This window comes from Macrotis lagotis, chromosome 1 (assembly GCF_037893015.1).
Source record: "Macrotis lagotis isolate mMagLag1 chromosome 1, bilby.v1.9.chrom.fasta, whole genome shotgun sequence".
In the NCBI taxonomy this organism is placed as follows: domain Eukaryota; kingdom Metazoa; phylum Chordata; class Mammalia; order Peramelemorphia; family Peramelidae; genus Macrotis; species Macrotis lagotis.
The window spans coordinates 342,293,092-342,320,289 of NC_133658.1; the positions used below are offsets into that span (position 1 = coordinate 342,293,092).

Here is a 27,198-nt window from a genome sequence, read left to right on the forward strand (position 1 = left end):
TACAATCTCAGACACTTAATAATTACCTAGCTGTGTGGCCTTGGGCAAGCCACGTAACCTCATTTCCCTTGCAAAAACCTAAAATAATAATAATAATAATAATAATAATAATAATAATATAATAATAATACAGCAAAATTACCCTGAGATCCTAGAAGCAGAGGGTAAAATAGAAATTGAGGGAGTTCACTGATTACCTCCTGAAAGAGATCCCAAAAGAAAAACTTCCCTGAATATAATAGCCAAATTCCCAAACGCCCAAGTCAAAGAGAAAATTCTAAAAGCTGCCAGAAACAATTCAACTACCGCGGCTCCATAGTAAGGATTACACAGGATCTGGCAGCATCTACATTAAGGACTAATAGGGTTTGGAATATGATATTCTGGAAGGCAAAAGATCTTGGTTTACAACCAAGAATCAACTACCCAGCAAAACTGAACATCCTCTTTCAGGGAAAAGATGAATTTTCAAAGAAACAGGGGACTTTCAAACTGTCCTATTAAAACACCAAAGCTGAACAGAAAGTTTGATCTCCAAGTATAAGCCTCAGGTGAACCATAGAGGGAATGGATGATAAGGACTAACTATGAGGAATTTAATGATATTGAACTGTTTGTATTCCTGCACGGGAAGAAGATATTGATAACTCATATAAACTTGCTCATTTATAAGAGCTGTTAGAAGAAGCATATATAGACAAGGCACAGGAAGAAGCTGAATATAATGGTATAATATAGTAAAAAGATGGAGTCAATGGGTGATAAAGGAAAGTACTGTGAGGAAGAGAAAGGCAAGGAAGAAGGTGCTAAGATATTTCACATAAGAGTCAAGAAAAAGCTTTTGCAATGGGAGGTGATGGGGAATGAGTAAGCCTTCATTCTCATCAGAAATGGCTCAGAGAGGAAATAAAATACACACTTAATAGGGTATAGCAATCTATCTTACTTTAGAGAAAAATGAGAAGAAAGGGAATGGATAAAGAGGAATGGGGAAAGGGAAGGAGGGAGTGGATGATAGGGAAGATCATGGGAGAGGGTACTCAGATACAAAACATTTTTGAACAGGGAAAGGGTAAAAGGAGAGAGAGAGAATAGAATAAATGAGAGTGGGAAGAAATAGAGTGGAGGGAAATAACAGCTAGTAACAGCAACTGTGGAAAAAATAATGAAGCAGATTCTTTGATAAAGAAGGCGATTCATCCCAGAGACAGAGCCATTGGAATCTGAACACAGACTTAAGTACATTTTTTTCTCTCTCATTATTCTTGAGATTTTTCATCTTCTTGGGGGGTAATTTATGTTTACTCTCATAAGATTATACATATAATATTACAAATAAATGAACCAAAAAAGGCTCAACTCAATTGTTTGGAAATGGAATGGTCTCTGGATTTTTATCTCTGTTTTGTTGGAGGTTTGTCACTTATGGTGGTGGTTTTTTCAAATAAACATTTGATTGCTGGGGAAGGTGCTAAAGACTTCTCCTTAGATAAGCATAAAGGAATTGCCTGGCACCCTACTGTATTTTCTGTGTAGTGTTTAGGGTTCCCTCTAGTGTGAGAGCATGGTGGGGTTTTCCCTGGAGTTCAGGGGGGCCACTCTGGTTCACTCTTTATGTGTTTTACATGTGTTTCTATTAAATTATAGACAGAGGGAAGCCCTTAGCTGTCTCTCTGCATAGTCAGGTCTGCTGGTGTGTCTCTGTGTTTTGATTGGCCAATTTTCCTCTCCATTCTTCCTTTTCAAAAGTAGACTTTTTTTTTCTTTTCCAAATACTCATGATTTGGTGCCATGGGACAGATTTTCCTGAAAAATTATGGGGTTTTTTGGGGGGAAGAAGAGGGTTCTATTATTTTCTATTGTTTCTTTTCTGGTCTGATTGGCTATCAGTGTTTTATTTACTGATTTGGCAAATTACAAAAACTGGTGTTAATTAGCATGTCAAAAAAACTAATAGTAATAGTAATAATAATAATAATAATAGTAATAATGATTTAGATTAAAAGTCTCTCTGTGTTGCTCCCCCAGCAGCTTTTCTTTTGTCTCCTCTGGCCTGGAGATCTAAGAAGAGGTCACTGTACCTTTTGGGGGGGTGGATTTGCGAGGACTACACCAGAGCCCCTAAAATCTCATAAAACAGTGCTAGTTTGGTTAGTTCTTGTGAAATAATTACGTGTTGATTCTAGAATAAAGAATGGAAGCTGAAAATCTTATTTTAATACTGTTTCTTGGTTAGAAACTGCAGAAAGAAAAGTTTTGTTTTTTAAAAAATTAATAATGGAAGAGAGAAATATCTGTAACTTATATGTATATGTTAAGACTTAGAAGTCCAGGGGCAGCTCAATAGATACAGCACTGGAGTCAGGAGCACCTGAGTTCAAATCTGGCCTCAGATACTTAATTATGTAGCTGTGTGACCTTGGATAAGTCACTAAGCCCCACTGCCTTGCAAAAAAAACAAACAAGAAAAGACTTAGAAATCCAGATTTCCAGTTGATTTAATCCAAAATTTAGTTCTGAAAGAAAAGGTAGCACGATTATATAAATTAAGAAATGTATTCAACCTTTTTAATGAGATAATAATACATGGATTGATTTTCTGTACATTATTAAGTTATACATTATTTAACTTGAGAAGATTTTTCTTTTTTTAGTTGGCAAATACATAATTTGAATCATGATATTGTGATATTCATAAATATTCCAACATTAAGAAATATTGCTCATTAATTGGGAATTTAGAATTGTGCTATTAACAAACAACATGAAAGGAGGAAAACTAAATTTCTTATGTATTATTATTGTTGCTTATTGTAACCATGTTTTTGACATTTGACTCATCAATTTCATAAGACTGTTAAGTATAAATAAAATCTTGTAATTATAAGGAAAAAGGATTCCTAGAGCCATCAAGTCATAAATCTTTATCAAGAATTTTTCTGTAAAGGAGTCTGATGGGTATTTAACAATTTTAGTAATCTTAATTACCTTAATTGCCAATGAATAGGTTAATTATGTGATAGATTTTTTAAAGCCATTGTTTAGAAGGAATTTGACTTAAGATTGCTTATAAGGGTAATTTAATTAGCTATATTTCTCCATGTCTTAAAACCAACAGATCCTTCCTTTTTGTATATACTCTTGAGTTCAAGGAAGGTGGTTCTTAGAAATTCTATGGTACTTGGGATTTATTACCTATGAAGAATTTGTGGGATTAATTTATAATACTAAAAATAAATTTTTATACTAACTTGAGTTTTATAAATTCCAATGTACTCTCTATGAAACCAGGGAAGTTGGAGATGAGTATTGACTCAGATTAAATATATTTTTTTAAGATTTTTTTTTGCAAGGCAATGAGATTAAGTGGTTTGCCCAAGGCCACACAGTTAGGTAACTATTAAGTGTCTGAGGCCGGATTTGAACTCAGGTATTCCTGACTCCAGGGCCAGTGCTTTAACCACTGTGCAACCTAGCTGCCCCTTCAAATATATTTTTTAATTTCAATTTTCACTGGTTATGTAAGTCACTTACAAGTCAAAAGCTCATGTAGAGTTTTTCAAGAGTAATTCCTTCATTGTATGGCTGAGGAAATCAGATATTAGATCACAGATCCAGAGTTGGAAGAAAACTCAGAGGCCAACCCTCTCACTTTATAGATGAAGAAATAAGACCTGGGGGAAAGGGGGATGTGACTTGTCCAATGTTGTAATAAATTTAGATTTAAAATCAGTTCCTCTAACTCACACACACAAGTATGTATATATAGATTTAGAAATATTGATATACATGTATATTTTTATACGCCTTTTAAAAATAATCCAGCTAATAATGAAACTGTATTTGTTATTGGAGTGCAGCTAGGTGGCACAATGGATAGAGCTCTGGCTTTGGATTCAGGAGGACAGGAATTCGAATGTGACCTCAGACATTTGCCACTTACTAGCTGTGTGACGTTGGCCAAGTCACTTAACCTTGATTGCCCTGCATCCAGGGCCATCTCCAGTCATCCTAATCCTAATTATCTGACCACTGGACCCAGATGGAGAAAGTGAGACTGGTAAATTAGCACAGCAACCCCCTCATTCAAAACCAATTCACATGCTTGTCAGGGCATCACCTCCCTGATGTCATGGTCTTCTTTGAAAATAAGGGACAATCATTATTATTACTTGTTGTTAGAATAGTATGCTATCTTAGAGGGTAACTTCCTCTGTCAGAGCAGCAATTTAGGCATTACTCTTACACAAACCCTTATCAACAAAACCTCTTTAATCAAAATTGTACTAAACAGGCAAGAAATTGGAATGTTAATGAAGTAATTTCCTTAACTTCAATAAAAATTATTGGAGGCTAAGTTTGAACATGTGTGGTATTTGGACTTAGGTTAGGCATAAACACTCTAGAAGGATATCTATGTTTAGTGTAAAAGAGTTCTCTTTGGATTGGAAGTCTTACCTAGCAGGTCATTGCTTCTTTCTTCTTCCATTTCAGATTTTGACTGTAAAATTTTTCTTCTAGTTTTAAAGTCAGATGACTGAAAGCATTTTCTAAACAACTGTGAAAATATATATGTTTTTATATTTTTGTAAATAAAATAAATAAAAAATTTATGACACAATTCAGCTAATTAGGCATAAGATAAATCAATAATATATAAATGTGCACGGAAGTGACAAGGTATAATAGTGTAACACATACAGCATATTGAACATAGCATTTGGTCATTTATGTTGTACATTTCATTTAATATTTTCCTCAATTCACATGACAATCCTATGTGAGAAGACAAGGAAAAATAGCACAGTATTGTGGAAAGAATGAGGGACTTGGAGTTCAAGGATCTACCTAAAAATCATGACTCTGATATTTATTACCAATATGCCTTTGGGAAAGTCACTCACTTAACTTCTCTGACCCTCATCTCCTCACCTGTAAAATGATCTTCAAATTCCCTTCGGTCTCTAAAACTATGATTGTATGGTATACGTATGACAAATAACAAAACAAGCTCAGAGACAATAAGGATCTACCTGTCTAGTCACACAGATGGGGGTATAGGATTTGAGCCCAAGTTTTCTTACTACAAGATGGGTATTTTTTCCCAATGAAATATGCTGTATTCATCTAGACTAGTCACTTAAGTATTTTAATTCTATTTATTCAAACTGCAAAATTTTGCAAAGGGATTTATTAAAGTTCTATTACCGGAATATAATGTAAGTGTTCTATCAGCATAAAAAGCCAGAAATTTTACCATTTTAAGTTCAGGATTAATCAGAAACTGGGTAGCACTTGACAGAAGTGTATCCACTCCTCCTGTTTCCTTCCACATCATTAAACGTCTGGTTGGAGGTGCAAGTTCCAATACAGTCAATGTATCCATGAAGTTACTAAGCTGTTTGTGCATAGTGTTGCTGCTGAGTTCCTTCACTGGATCAATGAGTACCTTCTTTTTACGTTTACTTTTCCTTCCCTGTGCAATATCTAAGAAATAGTCACAAATTTTACTAGTTAGGCTCCTTATTATAATGGCGTCTGAGAGATTTCATATCAACAGAATACAGTATGCTGAATTTTTCCCTTCCTGGGTCTCAAGAGTACAATAATGCATTCTGCAGAATTTCATGAAGAGAGAAATTCTGACCCTTTCTCCTCTCCTGATTTCCAGTGTAGTTTAGGTAGAGAGTCAGTGGCAAGTAGTCCTTAAATAATTTACTTTGAAAAATGTCTCTCAAATGTTCTTCAGAGCATCAGTGGGAACAGCACAGCAGAATGATGAAGATACTGACAGACACAAATACACACAGAGCTTCTTCACATATTGTGTACATGTTGTGCTTGCTCTCCTAAGTTATGGTTATGAGTACAGAAGGATGCCAGTGGGGAAAGGGACAATATCACTTACTTTTGTAATGAACTCCTGGAAGTGGAAGAAACTTCCAAAGCTCAGTTAGTATCTAGTTCATTCTATCATTTCTATGTCAGAAATTCCCAAAGTAATTTGGCTACAGATCATTTTGGCATTTGATAGAACTCATAAATAGCTAATTCAGGAAGAAAGGAAGTAGAAGGTCAGAGTTCCCAAAGTTCATTAAGTAAGATGTCATTAGAAAGAGCCTGTGGTATCATATTCAGGCTCCATTTTAAATGAAGCGATTCCCACGTCATTATTGGGTTATGAAGAGAGTAGTGGACCTAAAGGGAGTTCTGATAAAGGCTTCCCTGTGCCTCCTTTGTCATCAGAAAAATTTTATCCAGGATAATTGGAAGACTTGGAAGATGCACTTATATGTCCTGACATCTTTCCTTCTAGCCTACCAGTCTGAAGATAGAAATGTCCACAGTAATGATGACAGAGATTGTGGCACTTCTGATAGCTGCATGGACAAGTTTGCAGCAGCACTGATCACAATGAGAATGTCAGATTCAAAATAGAATTTTCAATGTCAAATGTTGGATCAGAAATGAATTATTAACACGAAGAATGTCAAATCAGAAATGGAACCTGATATCGTCAGATTAGAAATGGTATGACAGCTGGGAATAAATGATCAGAAATGGAATTTAGAACTTAAAATGTCAGATCAGAAATGGATCTATGAACTTGGAACGTTGAATCAGAAATGAAATTTAGAACCAACAATATGTTGGATCAGAAAAAAATTATTAATCAAAAGTTCTGGTCAGAGTTTAATTTTTAAAACCAAAATGTCAGATTGGAAGGTAATTTAGAAGTCTGATCATCAACAAACTTTTGAAATCTGAATTTCATTGCATTTCAGAAAGGTATTTTAGAACTCACTAAGCTAGAGAAGGAATGGACTTTGGGAAGTGAGAACAGGGATGAAATTTGGAACTTGAAATTTCCAGTCAGAGGCTTGTTTCAAGGACCAGACTGGACTGTGAAGCAGGAATGAAGTTTCAGATGAGATGTTATTTTTAACTCAAGATGTCTGATGACAAAAAATATGCTAATTCGGTGAATTTGGGAAACCCAGAATGTCTACTGGGATGAAAGGGTTTAGAGAAATTTTAGAACAAAACAGACTTTTTCATTCAGAAAAATTGTCACAAATATTGAAAATTTTTTTTGTATACATTGAAATTTTATCACAGAGCCCACATTAACAATTCTCCATAGAACATAAATATTTTACGGAAGAGTTTAGGAAATAGTGGTCCAGGAAGAAATGTCTTTACCATCTCCTAAACAGGATACCAATCTAACTTTCAAAGTTCTTCAGAGAACGGAATTCCATAACTTTCCTTTAAATCTCATTCAAATGTCTGATAGGTCTCACTAAGAGATTTTTTTTTTGGTTTTGTTATCTCTCACCAACAATCTAATTCCATTTTCTCATATTCTGTTATGCCTGGAGGTAAGTCACTACCTCTCTCTCCACCAAATTGCTACACCGATTTGAGAAATTTAAATGTTTTTCCCTTAGTCTTCAGCATTTCCTTATCTTTTTCAAAGATTTCGAGTCACCTTTAAATTTTGTACTCCATCAAATGGATGTAAAGTTTAATAATTGCTGAATAAAATGAATATATCATCTCATGGTTCCTTCATTATACCCCCACTGTATTATAAATTTTCTTCTTGTTCTGACTCCTTGCCATACTTCACAAAGTGTTAAAACACATTATCATACTCCAAAGAATTCCAGATATGATTATGTTTTAAGTTTTTAATCTCTTTATATTCAAGAAACAAAAGCCAAAAAATGACTCTGACCTCTAAGATCAATTGGATCAAGGGTAAATTCCTCTTCTTCATTTGTCATTAATATAGGTCCATTCATTTGCTGACTGTCAGGTGGATATGTAGACTCAGAATTGCTTGCTTCTCCTATTGAACAAATCATGATAATTCCATGAAAATAAATGTAACACAAAGAAGTAAGTAGTGTAGCAAATTATAGGACAATATAGGAATCAAGTGTAATGGTAACAATATACATAAGTTTAAAAATAGTGGGCACATACTATAAATTATTCACTAATAATTATGGATCCATAAGGAGCTATAATTATATATTTATATATAACTTCCCCTCTGTCCAAATTTCTATACCAGGGTCAAAAGCAAATTTAATATTGAAAAGTGAGAAGAGTCAAAATGGGAGTTAATTATTCCTGCAATATTTATATCCTCATTAAAGAAGTTAAAAACTATTATACAAGTCTATATTCATTTCAAGTCAGGAAAATACTATTAATTAGGTAACTATGCCATTATATTCTAAAACACACTATTATAAACTATATTCATATTCTTTATGTAATATTTATTTCACCACTTAGTCCAAAAATATTTTCAGTCCTGGAAATTCATAAAGACCATCTATTAATATGTAGAGGCACTGAAATCTAAAATTCTATCCATGCTGATAAAATCACAGATCCCTGAAGTATCCAAGTACATCAACATTAAGTAATTTTAAAAGCATAGTACTTTGACAAATCACCTAAATGTGCTTTCATAACTAATATTGTTCAGTCACTCCTTTTCCCAGGCAGCAAGACATCAATGTTTTGCCATCTCAGAACTCAAACCATCACCCTAATTTCCTAGAGTCCTAGTGCTTGAAGGTGTTTTGAGCTCCCTTAACATAGTGCCTTGTTCCTATTACCTCTTTTCTATATTATAATACCATATAAGCTTAGTGCTTATGATACTTAATTTGAATGGTTATTTTTTTCAGGGAGGCAAATATGAACTCACCAACTACTGACTCAGGTGATTCAAGATGCTCTGGAGGCAAAGAAATTTCTTTATCCAAATTGAAGTCTTCCAACAGGATATTGTGGTCATCTTTTAACAGATTGTCTTAAAAACATAATATTTAACTTTATCATAGAAAATTTCAAAAGTATACTCATAAAAATAAAAGTTGAATAAAATGTGTTGAATGCAATTTCAACATTTAGCTGATTTAGCATTTTTAAATAAAAATATTTTATTTATTTTGAATTTTACAATTTTTCCCCTTAATTTTCCTTCCCTCCCCCACCCCCCACAGAATACACTCTGTTAGTCTTTATATTGTTTCCATGATATACGCTGATCTAAGTTGAACGTAATGAGAGGGAAATCATATCCTTAAGGAAGAAAAATACAGTATAAGATAATGCATTTTTTTAAAATTAAAGGTAATAGTCTTTGATCTTTATTCAAACTCCACAATTCTTTCTCTGGATACAGATGGTGTTCTTCATCACAGATAGCCCAAACTGTGCCTGATTGTTGCAATGATGGAATGAGTAAGTCCATTAAGGTTGATCATCACCCCTATGTTGCTGTTAGGGTGCACAATGTTCTTCTGATTCTGCTCATCTAGCTCAGTATCAGTTCATGCAAATCCTTTCAGGCTCCTCTGAATTCCCATCCCTCCTGGTTTCTAATAGAACAACAGTGTTCCACGTCATTTAGCATTTTGTCATAAGCCTGACTCCCTGCTTAACATTTTTATCCATTGTGCTACCTAGCTTCCCAGTTTGTCTCTACCTCCTTGTTTTTAGGACAAAAATCTATTTTCTGAAAGTTCCCATCTCAAAAAATGTTTATTGAACAACTGAAAAAATGTTGATTTTGCTATAAAAAACACTTTACAAGTTTCATACCACAGAATTATTACAGAAAGGGTTAAAAAAAGATTCTTTTGATATTCTGAGGGACACAGGTAGTGGGGCATATTGATAAAGCACAAATTTGGAGACACTCATCATCTGCCTTATTTCAGTACTTTCCTAATTGATCTCTCAATTTCAATTAATTAATTGAATTCAATTAAATGAATTCAATTTAATTAATTCAATTAATCCTCCATGAAACTTACAAAACAATGTTTCTGAAGACATGGTCTATGCCATGTTCCTGTTCAAGAATCCTGACAACCTCCAAGATAAACTATAAACCACCAGTTTTGCACAAACTTGTTCTAGCTCATCTTTCCAGACATATTTCATTACTCAAAAATCAATCTATGTGGCAATCAAAGTCCACTGCTACTACATGGCAGCCTCTGTTCTAGATGCTGAGGATACAAGTACAAAGAATAAACAATTACTGCTCGAGGGGCGGAGCCAAGATGGCGACAGGAGAGGACCGTCTCTTAGTTGCTCTGGAGCAAGACCAAGGACTCTAACTACATTTTCAAGAGACAGAACCCACAGAGGGATCCAGTGAGGCAATTCTCCAACCCAAGTTAACCTGGAAAAGAGTGGAAAGGCTTGGCTCTACAGGGTCGGAGGGGCGGCCCGCCAGAGGGGTGGCCTGCCAGAGGTGTGGCCTGCCAGAGTGAAGGAAGTTCAGCCTCCAGGAGGCAGCCCCAGGATGCTGGGAGCCACAGGTCATAGCAGCGTGGGCAGTTTCCTGACTTAGACACCCCAGGGAGCAGCAGGAACAACTTGGGGGAACAGCAGGGGACCTCTGCCAGAGTGAACACGTGAATCCCAGCTCTCAGTGGCCATGGCAGCCCAGATCCAGGAACCAGAAGCAGGCCCGTAAGCAGGAGCCCCCAGGGTATGAGCTCTGAACCTAGGGAGGGGAGTGAAGAGAGACTGCCCAGCTCTGTCCTCTGTCCCTGGAACAGGAAGCTGGGGTTCTGACCACACTGAGATCCTGATCACAGTCTAGGCCCCCCAATAGAACAGCAGGGCCCCCCCACCTCAGCCCCATGGCAGAGGGGTGTGTTTGTGGTCATTCACAGACCAGGAGGGAAGACAGAGCCTCACACACTGAGATCCTTGTGGGGGGGGGGGGTGTCCCACTAATACTCAAAAGCTCAGTAAGCACCCCAAAACCAGGCACAGGCTGGGGAAATGAGTAAGCAGAGAAAAAAGAAGAGCACCACTGAGAAATACTTTGCCTGTGATCCCAAGAAGGATCAAAACACCCAATCTGAAGATGAGGAAGTACAAGCTCCTACATCTAAAGACTCTAAGAAAAACAGAAATTGGGCTCAGTTCATGAGAGAGCTCAAAAAAGACTTTGAAAATCAAGTGAGGGAGATAGAGGAAAAATTGGGAAAAGAAATGAGAGAGATGCAGGAAAAACATGAAAATGAAGTCAGCAGCTTAGTCAAGAAGATCCAAAAAATGCTGAAGAAAATAACATGTTAAAAATCAGCATAGGTCAAATGGATAAAACAGTTCAAAAAGTTATTGAGGAGAATGCTGTAAAAAGCAGAATTGGCCAGATGAAAAGGAGATAAGAAAGCTCTCTGAGGAAAACAAATCCTTCAGACAAAGAATAGAACTCAGGGAGATTGCTGATTTTACGAGAAATCAGGACTCAATACTTCAAAGCCAAAAGAATGAAAAAATTAGAAGAAAATGTGAAACATCTCATTGAAAAAACAACAGATATGGAAAACAGATTTAGGAAAGATAATTTAAAAATTATTGGAATACCTGAAAGTCATGACCAGGAAAAGAGCCTTGACATCATTTTCAAAGAATTATTACAGGAAAATTGCCCTGATATACTAGAAGCAGAGGGCAAAATAGAAATGGAGAGAATCCACTGATCTCCCTGAGAAAGAGATCCAAAAAAAAAAACAACCCACAGTAATATTATAGCCAAGTTCCAGAACTCCCAAGTCAAAGAGAAAATATTACAAGCAGCCAGAAGGACACAATTCAAATATCAGGGAGCTGCAATCAGGATCTCACAGAACTTAGCAACAACTACATTAAAAGCTTGTAGGACTTGGAATATAATATACGGGAAGGCAAAAGAGCTTAGAATGCAACCGAGAATCAACTACCCAGCAAAATAGAACGGCATCTTCCAGGGAAAAAAGATGGACTTTCAATGAACCAGGGGAATTTCAAATGTTCCTGTTGGAATGGCCAGAGCTGAACAGAAGGTTTTATCTTCAAATACAGAACTCAGGTGAAGCATAGAGAGTGGAGAAGAGGAAAATATGAGGGACTTAATGATGATGAACTATATGTATTCCTGTATAGAAAAATGATACTGATAATACTCATATAAACCTTCTTATTTAATGGAGTAGGTAGAAGGAGCTTTTATAGATGAAGCACAGGAGAAAACTGAACTTGAAGATATATTGTGGTGTAAAAATGGAGTCAATAGATAAAAGGGAAATGTGATGGGAGAAAGAAAAAGGAGAGGAGGAATAGGCTAAGATATTTCATATAATAAGACTTTTCTTTATTACACTGAGCTATTGCAATGATATGGAAGGGGGGAAGGCGAGGGGGAATGAGGGAATCTTCACTCTCATCAGAGGTGACTAGGAGAGGAAACAGCATATATACTCAATGGGGTATAGACATCTGGAGTAAGAAGGAGAGAAGGGGGACAGGGGGAAGAGACGGAATGTGAGTGATGGAGGAGAGGATGGACTATGGGGGGGAGAGTGGTCAGATATAACATTTTCTTTTTTACTTCTTGCAAGGGGCTGGGATTGGATGGCTTGTCTGGGACCATAGAGGCCGGGTGGATGCTGGGTAAGGGGTGGTATGTGGGCTTGGGGCCTCTTGACCCCAGGGCCAGGGATCTGTCTACTGTGCCACTCAACTACCCCACAGCAGAGACAGAGTGAAAGGAGAGAGGAAATATAGTTCATGGCAGTAGAGAAGTATGAATGGAGGGAGTTGCAATCAGCAGTGGCAACAGTGGAAAAATATGGAAGTAACTTTTGTGATGGACTTATCCTAAAGAATGTGATCTACCTACAACAGAGCTGGTGGTGTTGGAACACAGACTGAACCACATTTTTTATTATTATTATTTTCTGGGGGGTGTTGCAGGGCAAATGGGATTAGGTGGCCTGCCGCGGGCTGCACAGCTGGGTGCTCTTGGCTCAAGGGCCTGTGATCTGTCTGACACCCAGCTACCCCTACTATTATTATTACTATTTTATTTTATTTTGGGTCTTTGGGGGGGGTTGTAGGGCAATGGGGTTGGAGTGGCTTGCATGGGGTCACATAGCTGGGTGATTGTTGGGAGTCTGGGGCCGGATCTGGGCTTGGGTGCTCCTGGCTCCAGGGCCAGTGCTCCATCCACTGTGCCATCTGGCTATACCTACAATTATTATTATTATTTTTTTTTAATTTTAATTTTAATTTTTTCTCTCCCCTTTAATTTATCATTTATGCGGGTCTATATTTTCTTGGGGGGTATTATGTTTACTCTTAAACATGAATGTTTTAGTAATGTATAAAAACATTATTTTTGCAAAATAAGAATAAATAAAAAAGTAAAAAAAGAAAAAAATTACTGTTCGCAGGCACTTAGATGGTAATGAGGAAAACACATAAATGTCTATGCACATATGTGTATATACATATATGTATATATATTTATACAGAATAAATGTAAAATTAACAAATTCAAATATATATACCAAGTTGTTAATTACATAGAAAGTAGTCTGAGAGGGAAAACACTAGCTATTTGAGGTCATTAGGAAAGTAGGAAAGTATCTTAAAGGAGCTATATCTTAAAGGAAGAGTAGGCTTGAATACATAGATATGAGAGTCTCCTGATTAGAGAATATAACTTAAAGTTAATGATATTACTAAGTCAGAGAAGAGAGCCCATGCAAGAACTTTAAGAAACATTCACAGTTAGAGAATAAAACATGTAATATGATTTGACAAAGAAAATTGAGGAGTAGCGATAGCTATAGAGAACAATGCAATGAAAACTTTGACAGAGAATCAGAAGAAGATGGTGTTCAATAGTGTCATGTATGGAAATTAAAAGATATTAGGAGACATCAGTTTCAATTGAGTGATGAGGTCAGAAATTGATTTCAAAGGACTGAGAAGAGGGAAGGAAAGTAGAACTAACAGAAAACTCTTTTGAGGAATTCGGTTATTAAAGGGAGATAAATCATGACAGATTGATAAAGCATAGGGTAGAGTGAAGAATTTTTAAGAATGGAAAGAGAATCCTTAAATTTCTCTCAATTTAATGTCTCCTTTCCCACAATCTACAAATGCAACAAACACCAAACACCTACAATCCAACAAATCTGCAACAACCAATTTGAGCTGGTATATTGCAGGAAAGGATTCAGTAAATTGTAAAGGATTTAAAATTAAAAAGAAAGAGGATAATTGTGGGGGTAATCTCTCAGAGGAAATGAAAGAGGATCAAATTAAGGGTACAATGAGAGGTCCTGAATGAGGAAGAATATTATATCTTCATTAGAAACTCAAGTAATGGAAGAAAGGATGAGAAGTTTCAGGAACATTTTCTTTTTTTTTTTTTAGTTTTTCAAGGCAAATGGGGTTAAGTGGCTTACCCAAGGCCACACAGCTAGGTAATTATTAAGTTTCTGAGGCCAGATTTGAACTCAGGTACTCCTGACTCCAGGGCCGGTGCTCTATCCACTGTGCCAACTAGCCGCCCCTCAGGAACATCTTTGAAAATTCAACATATATATTTATTCATCAAAACATCTTTAAAAAATGAAATACTTTATTGTCAGTTTAGCTTTAAGCCATACCTATCATATCCCCTGCAGTTCCTTCATCCCCGAATCCATCTCCACTATCATACAATACAGATTTTTCTTCAAGGAGACTTGGAAAACTGCGTCGAGTCAAAACTGTACTGTTATGTGTCAATATATTGTCATCAAAGAAGCTCTGTCTCCTAAGTAGTTCAGATTCCTCACCTAAAGACATGATTAATGAGGACAAATAAGATCTGAGATGTGCCTATAATTTCAAAAGTACATAAGTAATGGCAAATATATAAAAGTCTATAACGAAAATAGAAAATTTTGATTCAATTTTAATTGGCAGTCAATAAACTAAAACATCGAGTATCATTGAATTTTATGCTAAGACAAAATACTCTTTTCTGTAAAGAAAAAAGAAAAGATATAATAAAATAACTTGTTGCCTAAAGAAATATTTGCTGCTTTGGATCAGATCAGAAATAACATTATTACATATGTCATACATATTTCCAACCTTACTAAATGAATATTATAATTTTACCCATGGACACTTATGCAAAATCAATAAGTATTAACATAGCTAAATTGTGAGTCAGGGCAGTGGTATAGTCAATAGCCCTAAGTGGGTACAAGTAGTCCTTCTACTTGGAGATTTCCTCTAATCAGCACACAAAACAGGAGAAAGGAAGATTCAAATTGCTGATGTTTGAGACTAGCCCAATTATACTTCCTATATAATGCATCAAAGTATTTATAGAAGGAAAAGGGAAGTTGGTAACTTATCAGAGCAAAGCAGTGTAGTTGCAGAGCTCAGATGTACTGGATGCTTTTCCCTTTGTGTGAGTACAGTAAGTTAGAAAGGTCCTTCAAGGTCATTTTGTCCAAACTCTAGCATTTATAGATAAAGAAGCTGAGACTGCAAGAATAATTTGTCCAAGTAATGAACCTGTAATTTAAATCTTGATCCTCTGAGAACAGAATCACCCCATATTCCACTCTAAGGTTCTATATTCCTATACCCCTCCCCCCACTCCCCTTGGACCAAGAAGTGAGTTATATTCTTTTGGAGGTGAAGGGCCAGGTACCAGCAGGTATCAGTAGTCATTTTTGATTGTCTGAGTTTAGCATGAGAATAAGAAGCTGGGAAGAGTCAAAGTAAAGGCATAAGGCCGTTGGAAAAGAATTTTATATTCTTAATAAGGAACCAGAAAAGGAGGTGTATTACTGGCAGTTGAGATTGGAAAGATAGTGATGCTTTGACTATTATTTGCTATAGAACAAAGCAGATTTACTAAGCACAAGATTTGTCCTGTGGATAAACTTTTTTTTAGCACTTTGAGAATTCTTAATCTCTCATATAAATAAGTTGTAAGTTTATTCTCTTCTATATTCAGTTGTGGGGAAAAATGGGGGACAGGAAATCAAAGAATAATAGGGGTAGATTCCAGAATCGGGACATTAAAAAGAAGAGGCAGTGAAAGCTAAGAGGGTTAAGATACTAATGATCAGGGGAAATGATGAGCTAGGAACAGGGTTTAAGGCCAAAAAGGAAAATAACTTTAGACCAAGCTCCACCTGTGGACACTGTAAATTCAGCAGTGTACCAAGCTATGGCTTCATATGTACCCGCTGTGTATTACTAGGATTATGGGAAGGTAAGGATAAACCATTCAAAAGAAATAAAAAGCAGGATTTCTACTTTCAATTTTATAATCTATCTGAGGGAAATAACTCACTTCACTTTAGTACTTTAGAATTTACAAAGTATTTTTCTCATATGAGGTAGGCATCATAAGTAGCATTATCACCACTTTACAGATGAGGAAACTGAAACTCAAGGAGGTAAATTAAGTAAATGATGCAGCTGTGCTTCAAATTCACAAGTGACATCATCCTTACCTTGTACTATTCTTATTTATTTACATGTCCTAATTTAAACACCTTAGCTCCCAGTGACACTTGATTGGAGAAGGGCAGGCCTGGCAGGATCCCTTGCATATAATATATACAGAATATCATAACAACCACAACAATAGCAATAACACCTACCTCATAATGTGGTTGTGAGGATCAAATAGGATAACACGCATGAAATGTTTTGTCAACTTTACTGCAATATAAACATGCTAGCTATTCTTAATGATGACATTTGTCCTTTGTTTTTGAAGACCATGGAGGTGATACCATGACAAGCACATGAATTGGATTTGAATGAGGGAATGCTATACTAACTCATCAGCTTCACTTCCTCTTTCAGAGCCATCTGGGTCCAGTGGCCAGATATAAATTAGGATGACAGGAGATAGCTTTGGATATGAGGTAATCAGGGTTAGGTACTTGTTCAAGGTTACCCAGCTAGTAAGTGTCTAAGGTTGAATTTTAACTCAGGTCCTCCTGACTTCAGGGTCAGTGCTCTATTCACTGCATTATCTAACTTAATAGATATTTGTTGAATGGAATACACACATGAAGAATATGAGGACCTATAAATCAACAGTTTAAGTGTGTGATTTACTATAGGGCAAAATGGGTATATAAACATGGAGAAAGTGAGTGAGGATATGCTGTACAAAAGCTTTATGGTCATTAAAATGGCATGGGATTAAAGAAAGACTTCTTGGAGAGAGTTGGTTTGGATGTGTTTTTGAAGGAAGATATGAATTATTGGAAAAGTGGGGAAGATAAAAACATGAAAGCAGGAAACAAAAATGAGGTGGCAGGTGAATTTGGTTGGCAGGAAATAGATGTTGGGACATAATAGAGAAATGGAATTGGTGGAAGGCCATTAGGTCAGCAAAGGACTTTGGGTTTGAAAGAAGCCTCTGTAAGTCCTTAAATAAGGAGATGGAAGAGGAGAAATTTTGAAGAAGACAGTTCAAAGTCATATATATAGTGAATAAGAAACTAGAAGATTAATATAAGGCTATTATAGCTCTCCTAGCATAAGGAAATAAGGATTTAGTCAAAGCCAATCAGTATCTGGGTAGGAGAAAAACAGAGTAGACTAAGAAACAATTTAGATACAAGTAGATTCAAGAAGATAAAGTATTTCTTCTGGTATATATTCAGCACAGTAATATAAGTGAACTTGCTTATGATTTATAATTCTAACTTCTAAAATACTCTCACCAAAACTTCCGGCTTGAAAAAGCAGATCATTACTGAAATCTTCTCTAAGTGTAATGTCCTCAGCTTTGCTCTGGTGCAGAGTAAAGTGCTCAGAAACATCAATAGCACTATAGAGAAGTTTAAAATCCAAGTTATTATATGAACAGAAGCACCATGATTTTATAATTAGATTGGGAAAACCTCACCCCTTAATTGGTTTCATTCTAGAAATAAGAAATATAAGATTATAATTTTCTTAGTTGTATATTTTATAAACCATTAGTTAACTACAAAGGAGCAAATTAGATGAGATAGTCACAAACTTTCTTCAACTGATATGCTCTGATAACAAAATGTTGGCAAAATATTGTTCTGCCTTGGCAAATAATAGATGAATGACAATTAACTTGTCAAAAGTGCACATCTTCCTATGCATTATATGTTTACAATATAGAAGCTAAGACAAGTCTGAGGAGAAATGGAAAATTACGTAAAAATTCTAATTTGCTTTACCTCACTACAAAGTATCTTTCTTGTACTCTCCCGTCATTGCTTCTCTTCAATACTATATAGGTATGAATAGTGTGTTTGAGTTCAGTGACATGACATGTTTATTTTATTGATTTGGTTTCACATTTTTTTTTGCCCAGTGAAGCATATTTAATTATTTTGAGCCATAAATCAACACATTCTTCTCCTTTTTCCCTGGTTCCTAAGATAATTTTTAGAAATTATTTCAAGGTCCTCAAAACTGTTTGATTTAAAAAAAAATTTTTTTACTCCTCTCCCCTCCTCTGTATTTCATTAGAGAACCAGAAAATATGTTTTTAGCAGGGGAAAAATTGACAATATAGTTCATTTTTGTCACTGTATTTTGAGTCATTATATTAAAATCAAAGTTTTTGACAGAAGTATTCAGTGAGTTACTTGGTAATTCTCTTTAAAACTTAATCTATTTCTCTGAAGTAAGTTGAATATGTAAGAAAAAATATTGAAAACCCTGTTTAACCAAGATATATGGAAAAATACTGTATTATTTCAAAAGATCCATGATCCATCAGTGTGGATATTCCCTCCACCAATGGAAATGACAATTTCTCCATGCCTTAATAGACTGCCCTTATGAGCTACTGGAACCAGAAAAATTCATCTGGTGACCAACCCTGGGTAATGGGCCACTACACACATAACTAACCTCTTCTTCTTCCTCCTCCTCCTATCATTACTAAGCAAATACCTGAAGTCTCTCTAATTGTGTGCTGGGTTTGTACTGAATTAGCATAGACAGTAAGAACTCAAGTCATAGCTATGGTATGATAAGATACTAGAGTAGGATATTATTGGAGATGTGGAAATAAAAGAAAAATAATTTACTTCACATTGGATAACTGGTTATCAAAGTCATGAAATTCTTCTGGCAAAGTGATAGAATTGTAAGCAGCTTCAAAATTCTCTTCTGGAAGATCAACTAGTCCTAAAGGACATAGAGATAATATGTCACATTTATATAGTGCTTTAAGGTTAAAAATTACATAAATACACAGAAACATATATGTAATATATAAAACACTATCTACATAAAATCTCATTTATTCTTATATTTCCATTCATTCCTATTTTATGGAAGAAAAAAATCAGTGTTTGTTGAAGTTAAGTAGTTTGCTCAAGGTCATACAACTAGTTAATTAGCAGCCTTGGGACTTGAAACTAGGACTTCTAAAACCAAATCCAGGGTTCTTTTCATGCTTAAAACATAGTAAGCAATGTTACTAGGGAAAGTAAAATACTCTCAATCACATATGTAATGAAATCATAAATCTATTGGTAATTTTCACCTACATTATGAAGAATGAGAGGAAAACTTGGCATTTGTACAATGTAACTGAATTATATTTTAAGGTACTTGTCACTATCACAGCTGTAAGTCTGTCATACTTTGGAGCTCCTTCAAAAGTGATTGAAGTTCTTTAGAGTTGTAAAGATTTCAAAAACTACTCCAAAGAGCTTGTAATATTTATTTTTAATCAATCTTAAGGTATTTTTAGATTTTTTTAATGAATAGCTATTATTCACTTTTGGTGGCTTTAATACTATTTTATAGCTTAAAAACAAAAAAATGTGAAATAATACAATTTTGAGTGGAATTTTTACCTTTTTATGCAACATGGAAGGTAAAAATAATTTAAAATGACATCATATGTCCCTAGTCTTTGAAATTTAGATGCAGTCAAAAGGAATTTAACATTCACTATACTTACTCTGAAATCAATACTGTACATCAAACTGGAATATTCCAAATAAAACTGAAATTCAAGAAGGCACCAAGAAGAAGAAAACAAATCCATAGTTGCATGTACCTGGGCGAAAGGTCATCTTCATTTTAACAAAAGCTTCATTGCAGTCGGCCAAAAGGTATTTTGCTTTCCTGTGATAGATTCGAACTACTCCTAACAGCAAATGTCCTGAAGTTCTCAGTGCAATTTTTATCTTTTAAAAAATACAAAAGGTTAATATGATTAGAACATCACATTATAAGGAACTTAGGAACCAAATCCTTTAGAAATCAGCAAGTCAATAAGAAATTTATCTGTTTAAAGATTATTTCTTATCTTTTCAAATGGATTTCCTAAGTTCTACTCTGCTTCATTTTCATCTATTCAAAGTTTTCTAATATTCATTGAAAGCAGTGAAACACTTAAGTGAAATGAGAAATGAAGAAGTAAAAATATAATATAATAATAATTATTGTTATAAGAATTATAGTGCAAAGAGATTTATTAATTATTTCATTCATTCAACAAGCACTTAGTGAGTACTTATTATATGACTGTACTGTGATAAAGGAAATAGATTATTTGTAACAGAAATATTAAAACGTGGTTTAAGATTGTTCCATCTTCTCAGGGACTATTCTATGTCTACAAGTTGTTACCAAATAGAAAATATAGTGGTGAAGTATAATAGATGAAATTCTGCATTTAGAGTACACGGACGTGGGTTGGAATCTCAACTATTACTTATTATTACTTACCTGTGTGACCTAAAATAAGTTATGCTGAGAAGTGATTTAGAAGTTTTTCAGAGTTTAAAAAAAGGGGGTATGATGTCCATAGTCCATCCACTTTTTTTAAATCCCTTTCCTTCCCACAAATATTGACACAAATAGGATTCTATTTCAACCAATACATACCTTAGGTGATAGAATTTTTTCAATAGTTGCCTCTAAATTGCATTCAAATATATGGGCTTTGGTGAGTTTCTTCTCCCAATGAGCAGCAAGCCATATTTTGGCCAATGGTCCTCGTTTGCTCATAAGTAAATGTGTATAGAACATGTTGCCTGTATTTTGTAGTTGGATTTAATGAGCTGGAAAGAACAGTAAAGAAGATATTTAAAACAGGGTCAAAACTTTTCAGTATAACTGGATTTGGAATCAGGGGATATGGGTTCGTATTTCAATGCTGTCATTTATCACCAGTAAGATCTTGGGCAATTTAATTCTCCTTTCTGGGTCTCAGTTTCCCTAATCTTTAAAATTGGGGTCTTTAAGTAAATGATTTCTAATGACCCTTTCTGCTCCAAATCTTGCCAACCTGTACTAAAAAAAAGGTTCTTTTTTTTGAAACATAAAGTTGTCATTTTCATATAGTATTGCTCAATTCAACAAACAATTTACTAAGGGCCTGCCATGTACAAAGAACTCTGCTAGGTAATGGAGATACAAAAATGATAAATAGCACAGTTCCTATTGTCAAAGATCTTACAATCGAATAGGGTGCATATGACATGCACATGGCATACATGGACATGTCAATGATGTATACATAAAGACATATGATTGCACATAAGCATGTGTACACCTGCAGTGACACATGGTACAGTCTACACATGTGTACCATTATATATAAATAATGACATTGCAGGTGTTCATATACACATCTGACATGTACATGAATAAGAGTGAAACAAGATAGATGATGATGGATTAAGAAGAGATCCAAACAAAGAATGCCAAAAGAATCTGAGGTCCTTTCAGTAAATGTTTATCAACATTTATAAAACCACCTACTGATTAAGCTTTTATCTATAATATCTAATCAAAACCAGAATTTTTATTTTAGATTTGTAAATATAATGTTGACATATATATTTTTCAGTTATAATTTTTTTTAGAAAAAGGATCGTTTTATAAAAGCAGGAAGATAAGAAAGGGGGAGTAGAAAATAAAATAAAAGATATAATTATGAAAAAATTTCAAGAAACATGAGATAGAAAACAGAATAAATGCCCACATTAAATCAAAAGTTTCTGATACCAGCAAACATGGTATGTTTGTTTGGGTGAACTGCTGATCTCTTACAATATAACAATTTCTGTGAACTGCGTTGCTGCCCTGAAATGTTAAACAGGAAATTTGTTTTTCAAATGAAGAAAAAAGGAAAGACAGAGTCAGAGAGTGAAAACGAAGAGAGGAAGAAACCTAGAAACAAAAAGGAATAAGTATAAAACTCAAAAGGAAAATAAGCAAATTAAAATAGCTTAACACAATGGGTAAAATAAAAGACTATCATTCATTTACAGCAAAGACATGTAATGCATTTGTATGCATTCCAACATATTATGTCTGTCTTTCTGCAAAACATTTTAGTGCTGAAGCAAAATTGAAGAGAGGTTATAGTATATGATTTGTTTGGTTTTTAGAGTAGTCAAATTATTGACTACATGTAATTAAGATAATATGCATAATCTTAATTGTATGCCATGACTTTTTTTTCCTTCTATACTAAAGGGGTGTGACCTCAAACTGTTTATATCTACTCAATTTGTGAAACTTTTGCCAATATGCTTTCATAAACCCTTCACAGAGAGTTCATCTAGTTTTTTGACATGGTACATATACCAATGGAACACACAGATAACTTTCTGTTGGTTAGCCCTCAGTCTTCCAAATGGAAGTCCATCTTCAATTTTGGTCTACAGCTCTTTTACAGACAGTCTTTACACCACTTTTCTTGTATAATTCTTGGATGGCAACTAATTGCAACAGACAAAAGCAAGCATATATGATTCTCCACTGCTTTCCTCAACTTTTATTCTCCAGAGAATGTTGTATTTCATGACTCTCAACCATACTGTGTTATCAGAAGGAACTTTTTGTTAAATGGGTTTTATTTTAGAAAAAAAATCAGATTTTATTGTTTTAAATGTGGCTGAGAAAACTAAAAGCTCTGGATCCATATGCCTAACTTAGCATTTCTACAAAATTTTTGCGAAAAGAATTACTATGAAAGGCAGTGTGGCACAGTAGAGAGGGAGCAGATCTCAGAGTCAGGAAGAAATGAGTTCAAGTCTCACCTCTCCCATTCCCCTCCCTACCTGACCCAGACCCTTAAATAAATATAATCTGTGTGATATTAGGCACATCTGTTTGATATTTGATACAAGTCTCTCAACGTCCACAGACAAATCTCAGTGACCTTAAATTGTAGAAGTTACCAATCTGTTTCCTTGATGACAGTTCCCTACACCAATGAACTCATAGGTCTGCTCTCCTCAAAATTTTACATCCAAATTGCATAAGGGACATCATTAATGAAGATATGAAATGGCAACAGTTAGGTTCTGACTTTCATTCACTCCACCCCTCAGGATTTTCTCTGGACGTTACCCAAAGTATGATGTTCTTCTCCTTTTTTTTTTCCTTAGGTTTTTGCAAAGCAATGGGGTTAAGTGGCTTGCCCAAGACCACACAGCTAGGTAATTATTAAGTGCCTGAGGCCGGATTTGAACTCAGGTACTCCTGACTCCAGGGCCAGTGCTCTGTCCCACTGCGCCACCTAGCCGCTCCCCTTCATCCTCTTTAGTAGACTCTATCTGCAAACAAAACCTGCCCCCCATCACCTGATTCCTTGCTTGCTGACTTCAAACATCTCTAAATCTCCATTCATAAAAAGACAAACCAAATCCTTCCCAAAAAGCCTTATTTGATCCTACAAACTCCTTAAAACTTTTCTATCTAAAGTTAGAAATGATCTGTTACCAGATCTTATTGTTTTCTCAGTTCTAATCCTTCTCAATTTATCTACTGCATTTGACATGGTTGATTAACTTGGAAACTCTTTTCCTCTTTGGGTTTTTATGACACTATTGTCTCTTGGTTCTCCTCCCCTTTGTCTGACCTCTCCTCAGTCTCCTTTGTTGACTAATCATTCATACCACATCCCTTAACTGTAGGTATTCTTCAAGGATTTACCCTGGGAATTTGTCTTATCTCATCTTTTTCCATCAGGAATTTAAGTACACTTTTGGCAGTTTGATGAATCCCTTCTCAAAATAATGTTTTTAAATGCATAAAATAAAATACATGTGATTATAAAGGAAATAAGTTATTATACAGATAACAAAATTGTTTTTTTTTAAATTTCATAAAAGCAACTAGGGGGTGTAGTGGATAGAACACCAGACTTGGAGGTCACAAGGACCTGAGTTCAAATCCAGTCTCAGATACTAAATTACCTAGCTGTGTGACTTTGGGCAAGTCACTTAACCCCACTGCCTTGCCAAAAAAAATTCATGGACTCTAGGAAAGAATTCCTATATATAGACTCTCTAAGCAACCTCATCAGCTTTCATAGATTTAACTATTATCTCTAGAAAGTCAACTCTCAGATTTCCTTATCCAGCCTTTATATCCCCTCTGAACTTTAAAGCCACATCACCAATTGTTCACTGGACATTTCAAACTGGACGGCCTTGAGACACTTTAAGTTCACTTTGCCTAAAATTCATTCATTACCTCTCTCACTAAATCACTCCCTCTTCTAAATAGTCACATTTCTCTAGAAGGCACCATCATCCTCCCAGTGTCTCAGGCTTTTATTATTGACATTATCTTCAGCTTCTCAGCCTTAGTATCCAGTTCATTTTGCTGTTCCCACCTTCACAATACCTCTTACATTGAATACTTTCCTCTCCATTCACACAGCCATCATCTTAGTTTAGGCCTTCATAACCTCTTGCTTAGATTATTTCTTTTGTAGTTTTTTTTTTTTTTTTTGCAAGGCAATGGGGTTAAGCAGCTTGCCAAAGGTCACACAGCTAGGTAATTATTAAGTGTCTGAGGTCGAATCTGAACTCAGGTCCTCCTGACTCCACGGCCGATACTTTATCTACTGCGCCACCTAGCTGCCCCTCTTGCTTAGATTATTGCAACAACTTTCTAATTAATTTACTTACTTTTTTTTTTTGAGAGGCAAATGGGGTTAAGTGGCTTGCCCAAGGCCACACAGCTAGGTCATTATTAAGTGTCTGAGGCCAGATTTGAACTCAGGAACTCCTGACTCTAGGGCCGGTGCTCTATCCACTGTGCCACCTAGCTGCCCCTATCCACTGTGCCACCTAGCCGCTCCTATTGCCACCTAGCTGCCCCAATTTCCTTACTTCTAAACTCTCACTAATCCAAGTCCATTCGGGACTGCTGCCAAAGTAATTTTCCTTAAGGGCAGATCTGACCATGACTTCTCAATCAACTTCAAAAGCTTCTTGAATAAAATATAAATTCTCTTGTTTATTTTTTTAAACTAAAGATTTTATTTAGAGTTTCACAATTTTCCCCCAATTCTACTTCCCTCCCCCCCACCCCCCACAGAAGGCAACTTGTCAGTCTCTACATTGTTTCCATGGTATACATTGATCCAAATTGAGTGTGATGAGAGAGAAATCATATCCCCAAGGAAGAAACATAACTAGAAATAGAAAGATCAGACAAGATATCAGGTTTTTTCCTAAATTAAAGGTAATAGTCCTTGGTCTTTGTTCAAACTCCACAGTTTTTTCTCTGGATACAGATGGTATTCTCCATTGCAGACAGCCCCAAATTGTCCCTGATTGTTGCACTGATAGAATGAGCGAGTCCATCAAGGTTGATCATCACCCCCATGTTGCTGTTAGGGTGTATAGTGTTTTTCTGGTTCTGCTCATCTCACTCAGCATCAGCTCATGCAAATCCCTCCAGGCTTCCCTGAATTCCCATCCCTCCTGGTTTCTAATAGAACAACAGTGTTCCATGACATAGATTTACCACAGTTTGCTAAGCCATTCCCCAATTGAAGGACACTTACTTGATTTCCAATTCTTTGCCACCACAAACAGGGCTGCTATGAATATTTTTGTACAAGTGGTGTTTTTACCCTTTTCTATGATCTCTTCAGGGTACAGACCCAGTAGTGGTATTGCTGGATCAAAGGGTATGCACATTTTTGCTGCCCTTTGGGTGTAGTTCCAAATTTCTCTCCAGAAAGGTTGGATGAGTTCACAGCTCCACCAACAGTGGAATAGTGTCCCAGATTTCCCACAACCCTTCCAACAATGATCATTATCCTTTCTGGTCATATTGGTCTTGTTTATCTTGTTTATCAGACACCATTTTATGCAGGAAGGTTTTCCTTATTTTTCCAATTGTTTAGGTCTTCTAAAATGATTTTGTATTTAACTACTTTGTATATGTGTGTCTATATAAGGTATATACATATATAAACATTTATGCTGTTTGTATTTTAAATGTATTTTTTATCATTAGAATGAGTAAAGATTGTTTCATTCTTCATACTTGAATACCCATCCTGTAGTACAGTACCTGACACATAGTAGGGACTTATAAATATATCTTGAATGTTAATGATATTGCAAAGGATATTCTCTAGCAGATCACATCTCTATAGTCACAGAATTGAAAGGTATAGAAAATACAAGATCTTAATGTGTTATTTGTTCAGAATAAAAAAGCACTGGATTTGTTGTTAGAGGGTCGAGGTTTACCCATATTCTGCCTTTTATTAAATATATGAATTTGGGAAAGACATTTAATCTCTCTGGGCCTCAGTTTCCTCATCTATATATCTAAAGGATTACATCTTTTTAGCCTCTAAGATCTCTTCCAATTCTAAATCTGATTATATAATTCATTGACTTTCTAATTATTAATATCATCAAGTATAAAGCAGGAAAATGTATACTTGCCCAAGGTGTTTGTTTGCTTAATCAAGAATGATGTCCACCTCAGATTTTTAAGTCAAAGAGGGTGAAGCTCCTCTTTGCAGACAACATTGTTCTGATAGCAAGGAGCCTTAAAATATTGTAGAACTTTTCCTTTTAACATCCTGAAACTAAATCCAGACTTTTTTTTATTGACTATTTTAAAGATCTTTTATGGTTTCATGGGGAACCCATAGGTACAATTATCAATCACTTCTTTTTCTTTAAGCCACTTTATGTTTTCTTATTTTTCAGATGATAATTTCCCTAATAGTATGCTACCAATTTCCCCCTGCCCTTCTCCCCTATAGAGTGAGTTCACTGAGAGCAAAGAATCTGTCAGGGTTTTTTTTTTTTAATTGTATTCTTTGCCATTAGAACAGTGCCTGGCACATACTAGGAACATAATAAATGAATGTTGATTTAACTGAATCTGTAGGAAATGACTTCTAATGTTATTTCAAAATTTTAATCTGCTTGGTAATGGTAATACCCCAGACCTGAGGATTGGATGGTCAGTCAGTCAATATATGCCAGGCACTGTAATAAAGAAAAATAAAGGGAGGTAACAGGAAGTCCTTGTTCCTCAAGGATCTCACATTCT

The 27,198-nt window shown here is 35.4% G+C and overlaps 1 protein-coding gene across 3 annotated transcripts in view; it reads right to left on the bottom strand.

Moving 5' to 3' along the window:
• RAD21L1 (RAD21 cohesin complex component like 1) overlaps window positions 1-27,198 on the bottom strand; it is a 53,202-nt gene that overhangs the window by 23,735 nt on the left and 2,269 nt on the right. For all 3 annotated transcript variants that reach the window (XM_074211785.1, XM_074211786.1, XM_074211787.1), the window contains exons 2-10: window positions 20,752-20,927; window positions 19,919-20,048; window positions 18,936-19,035; window positions 17,583-17,689; window positions 14,496-14,666; window positions 8,732-8,836; window positions 7,742-7,855; window positions 5,258-5,487; window positions 4,459-4,558 (exon numbers count right to left, since the gene is read on the bottom strand). In XM_074211785.1, the coding sequence (XP_074067886.1) occupies window positions 4,459-4,558; window positions 5,258-5,487; window positions 7,742-7,855; window positions 8,732-8,836; window positions 14,496-14,666; window positions 17,583-17,689; window positions 18,936-19,035; window positions 19,919-20,048; window positions 20,752-20,895 (1,201 nt within the window). In that variant the 5' untranslated portion in view covers window positions 20,896-20,927. The remainder of the gene's footprint in view (window positions 1-4,458; window positions 4,559-5,257; window positions 5,488-7,741; window positions 7,856-8,731; window positions 8,837-14,495; window positions 14,667-17,582; window positions 17,690-18,935; window positions 19,036-19,918; window positions 20,049-20,751; window positions 20,928-27,198) is intronic.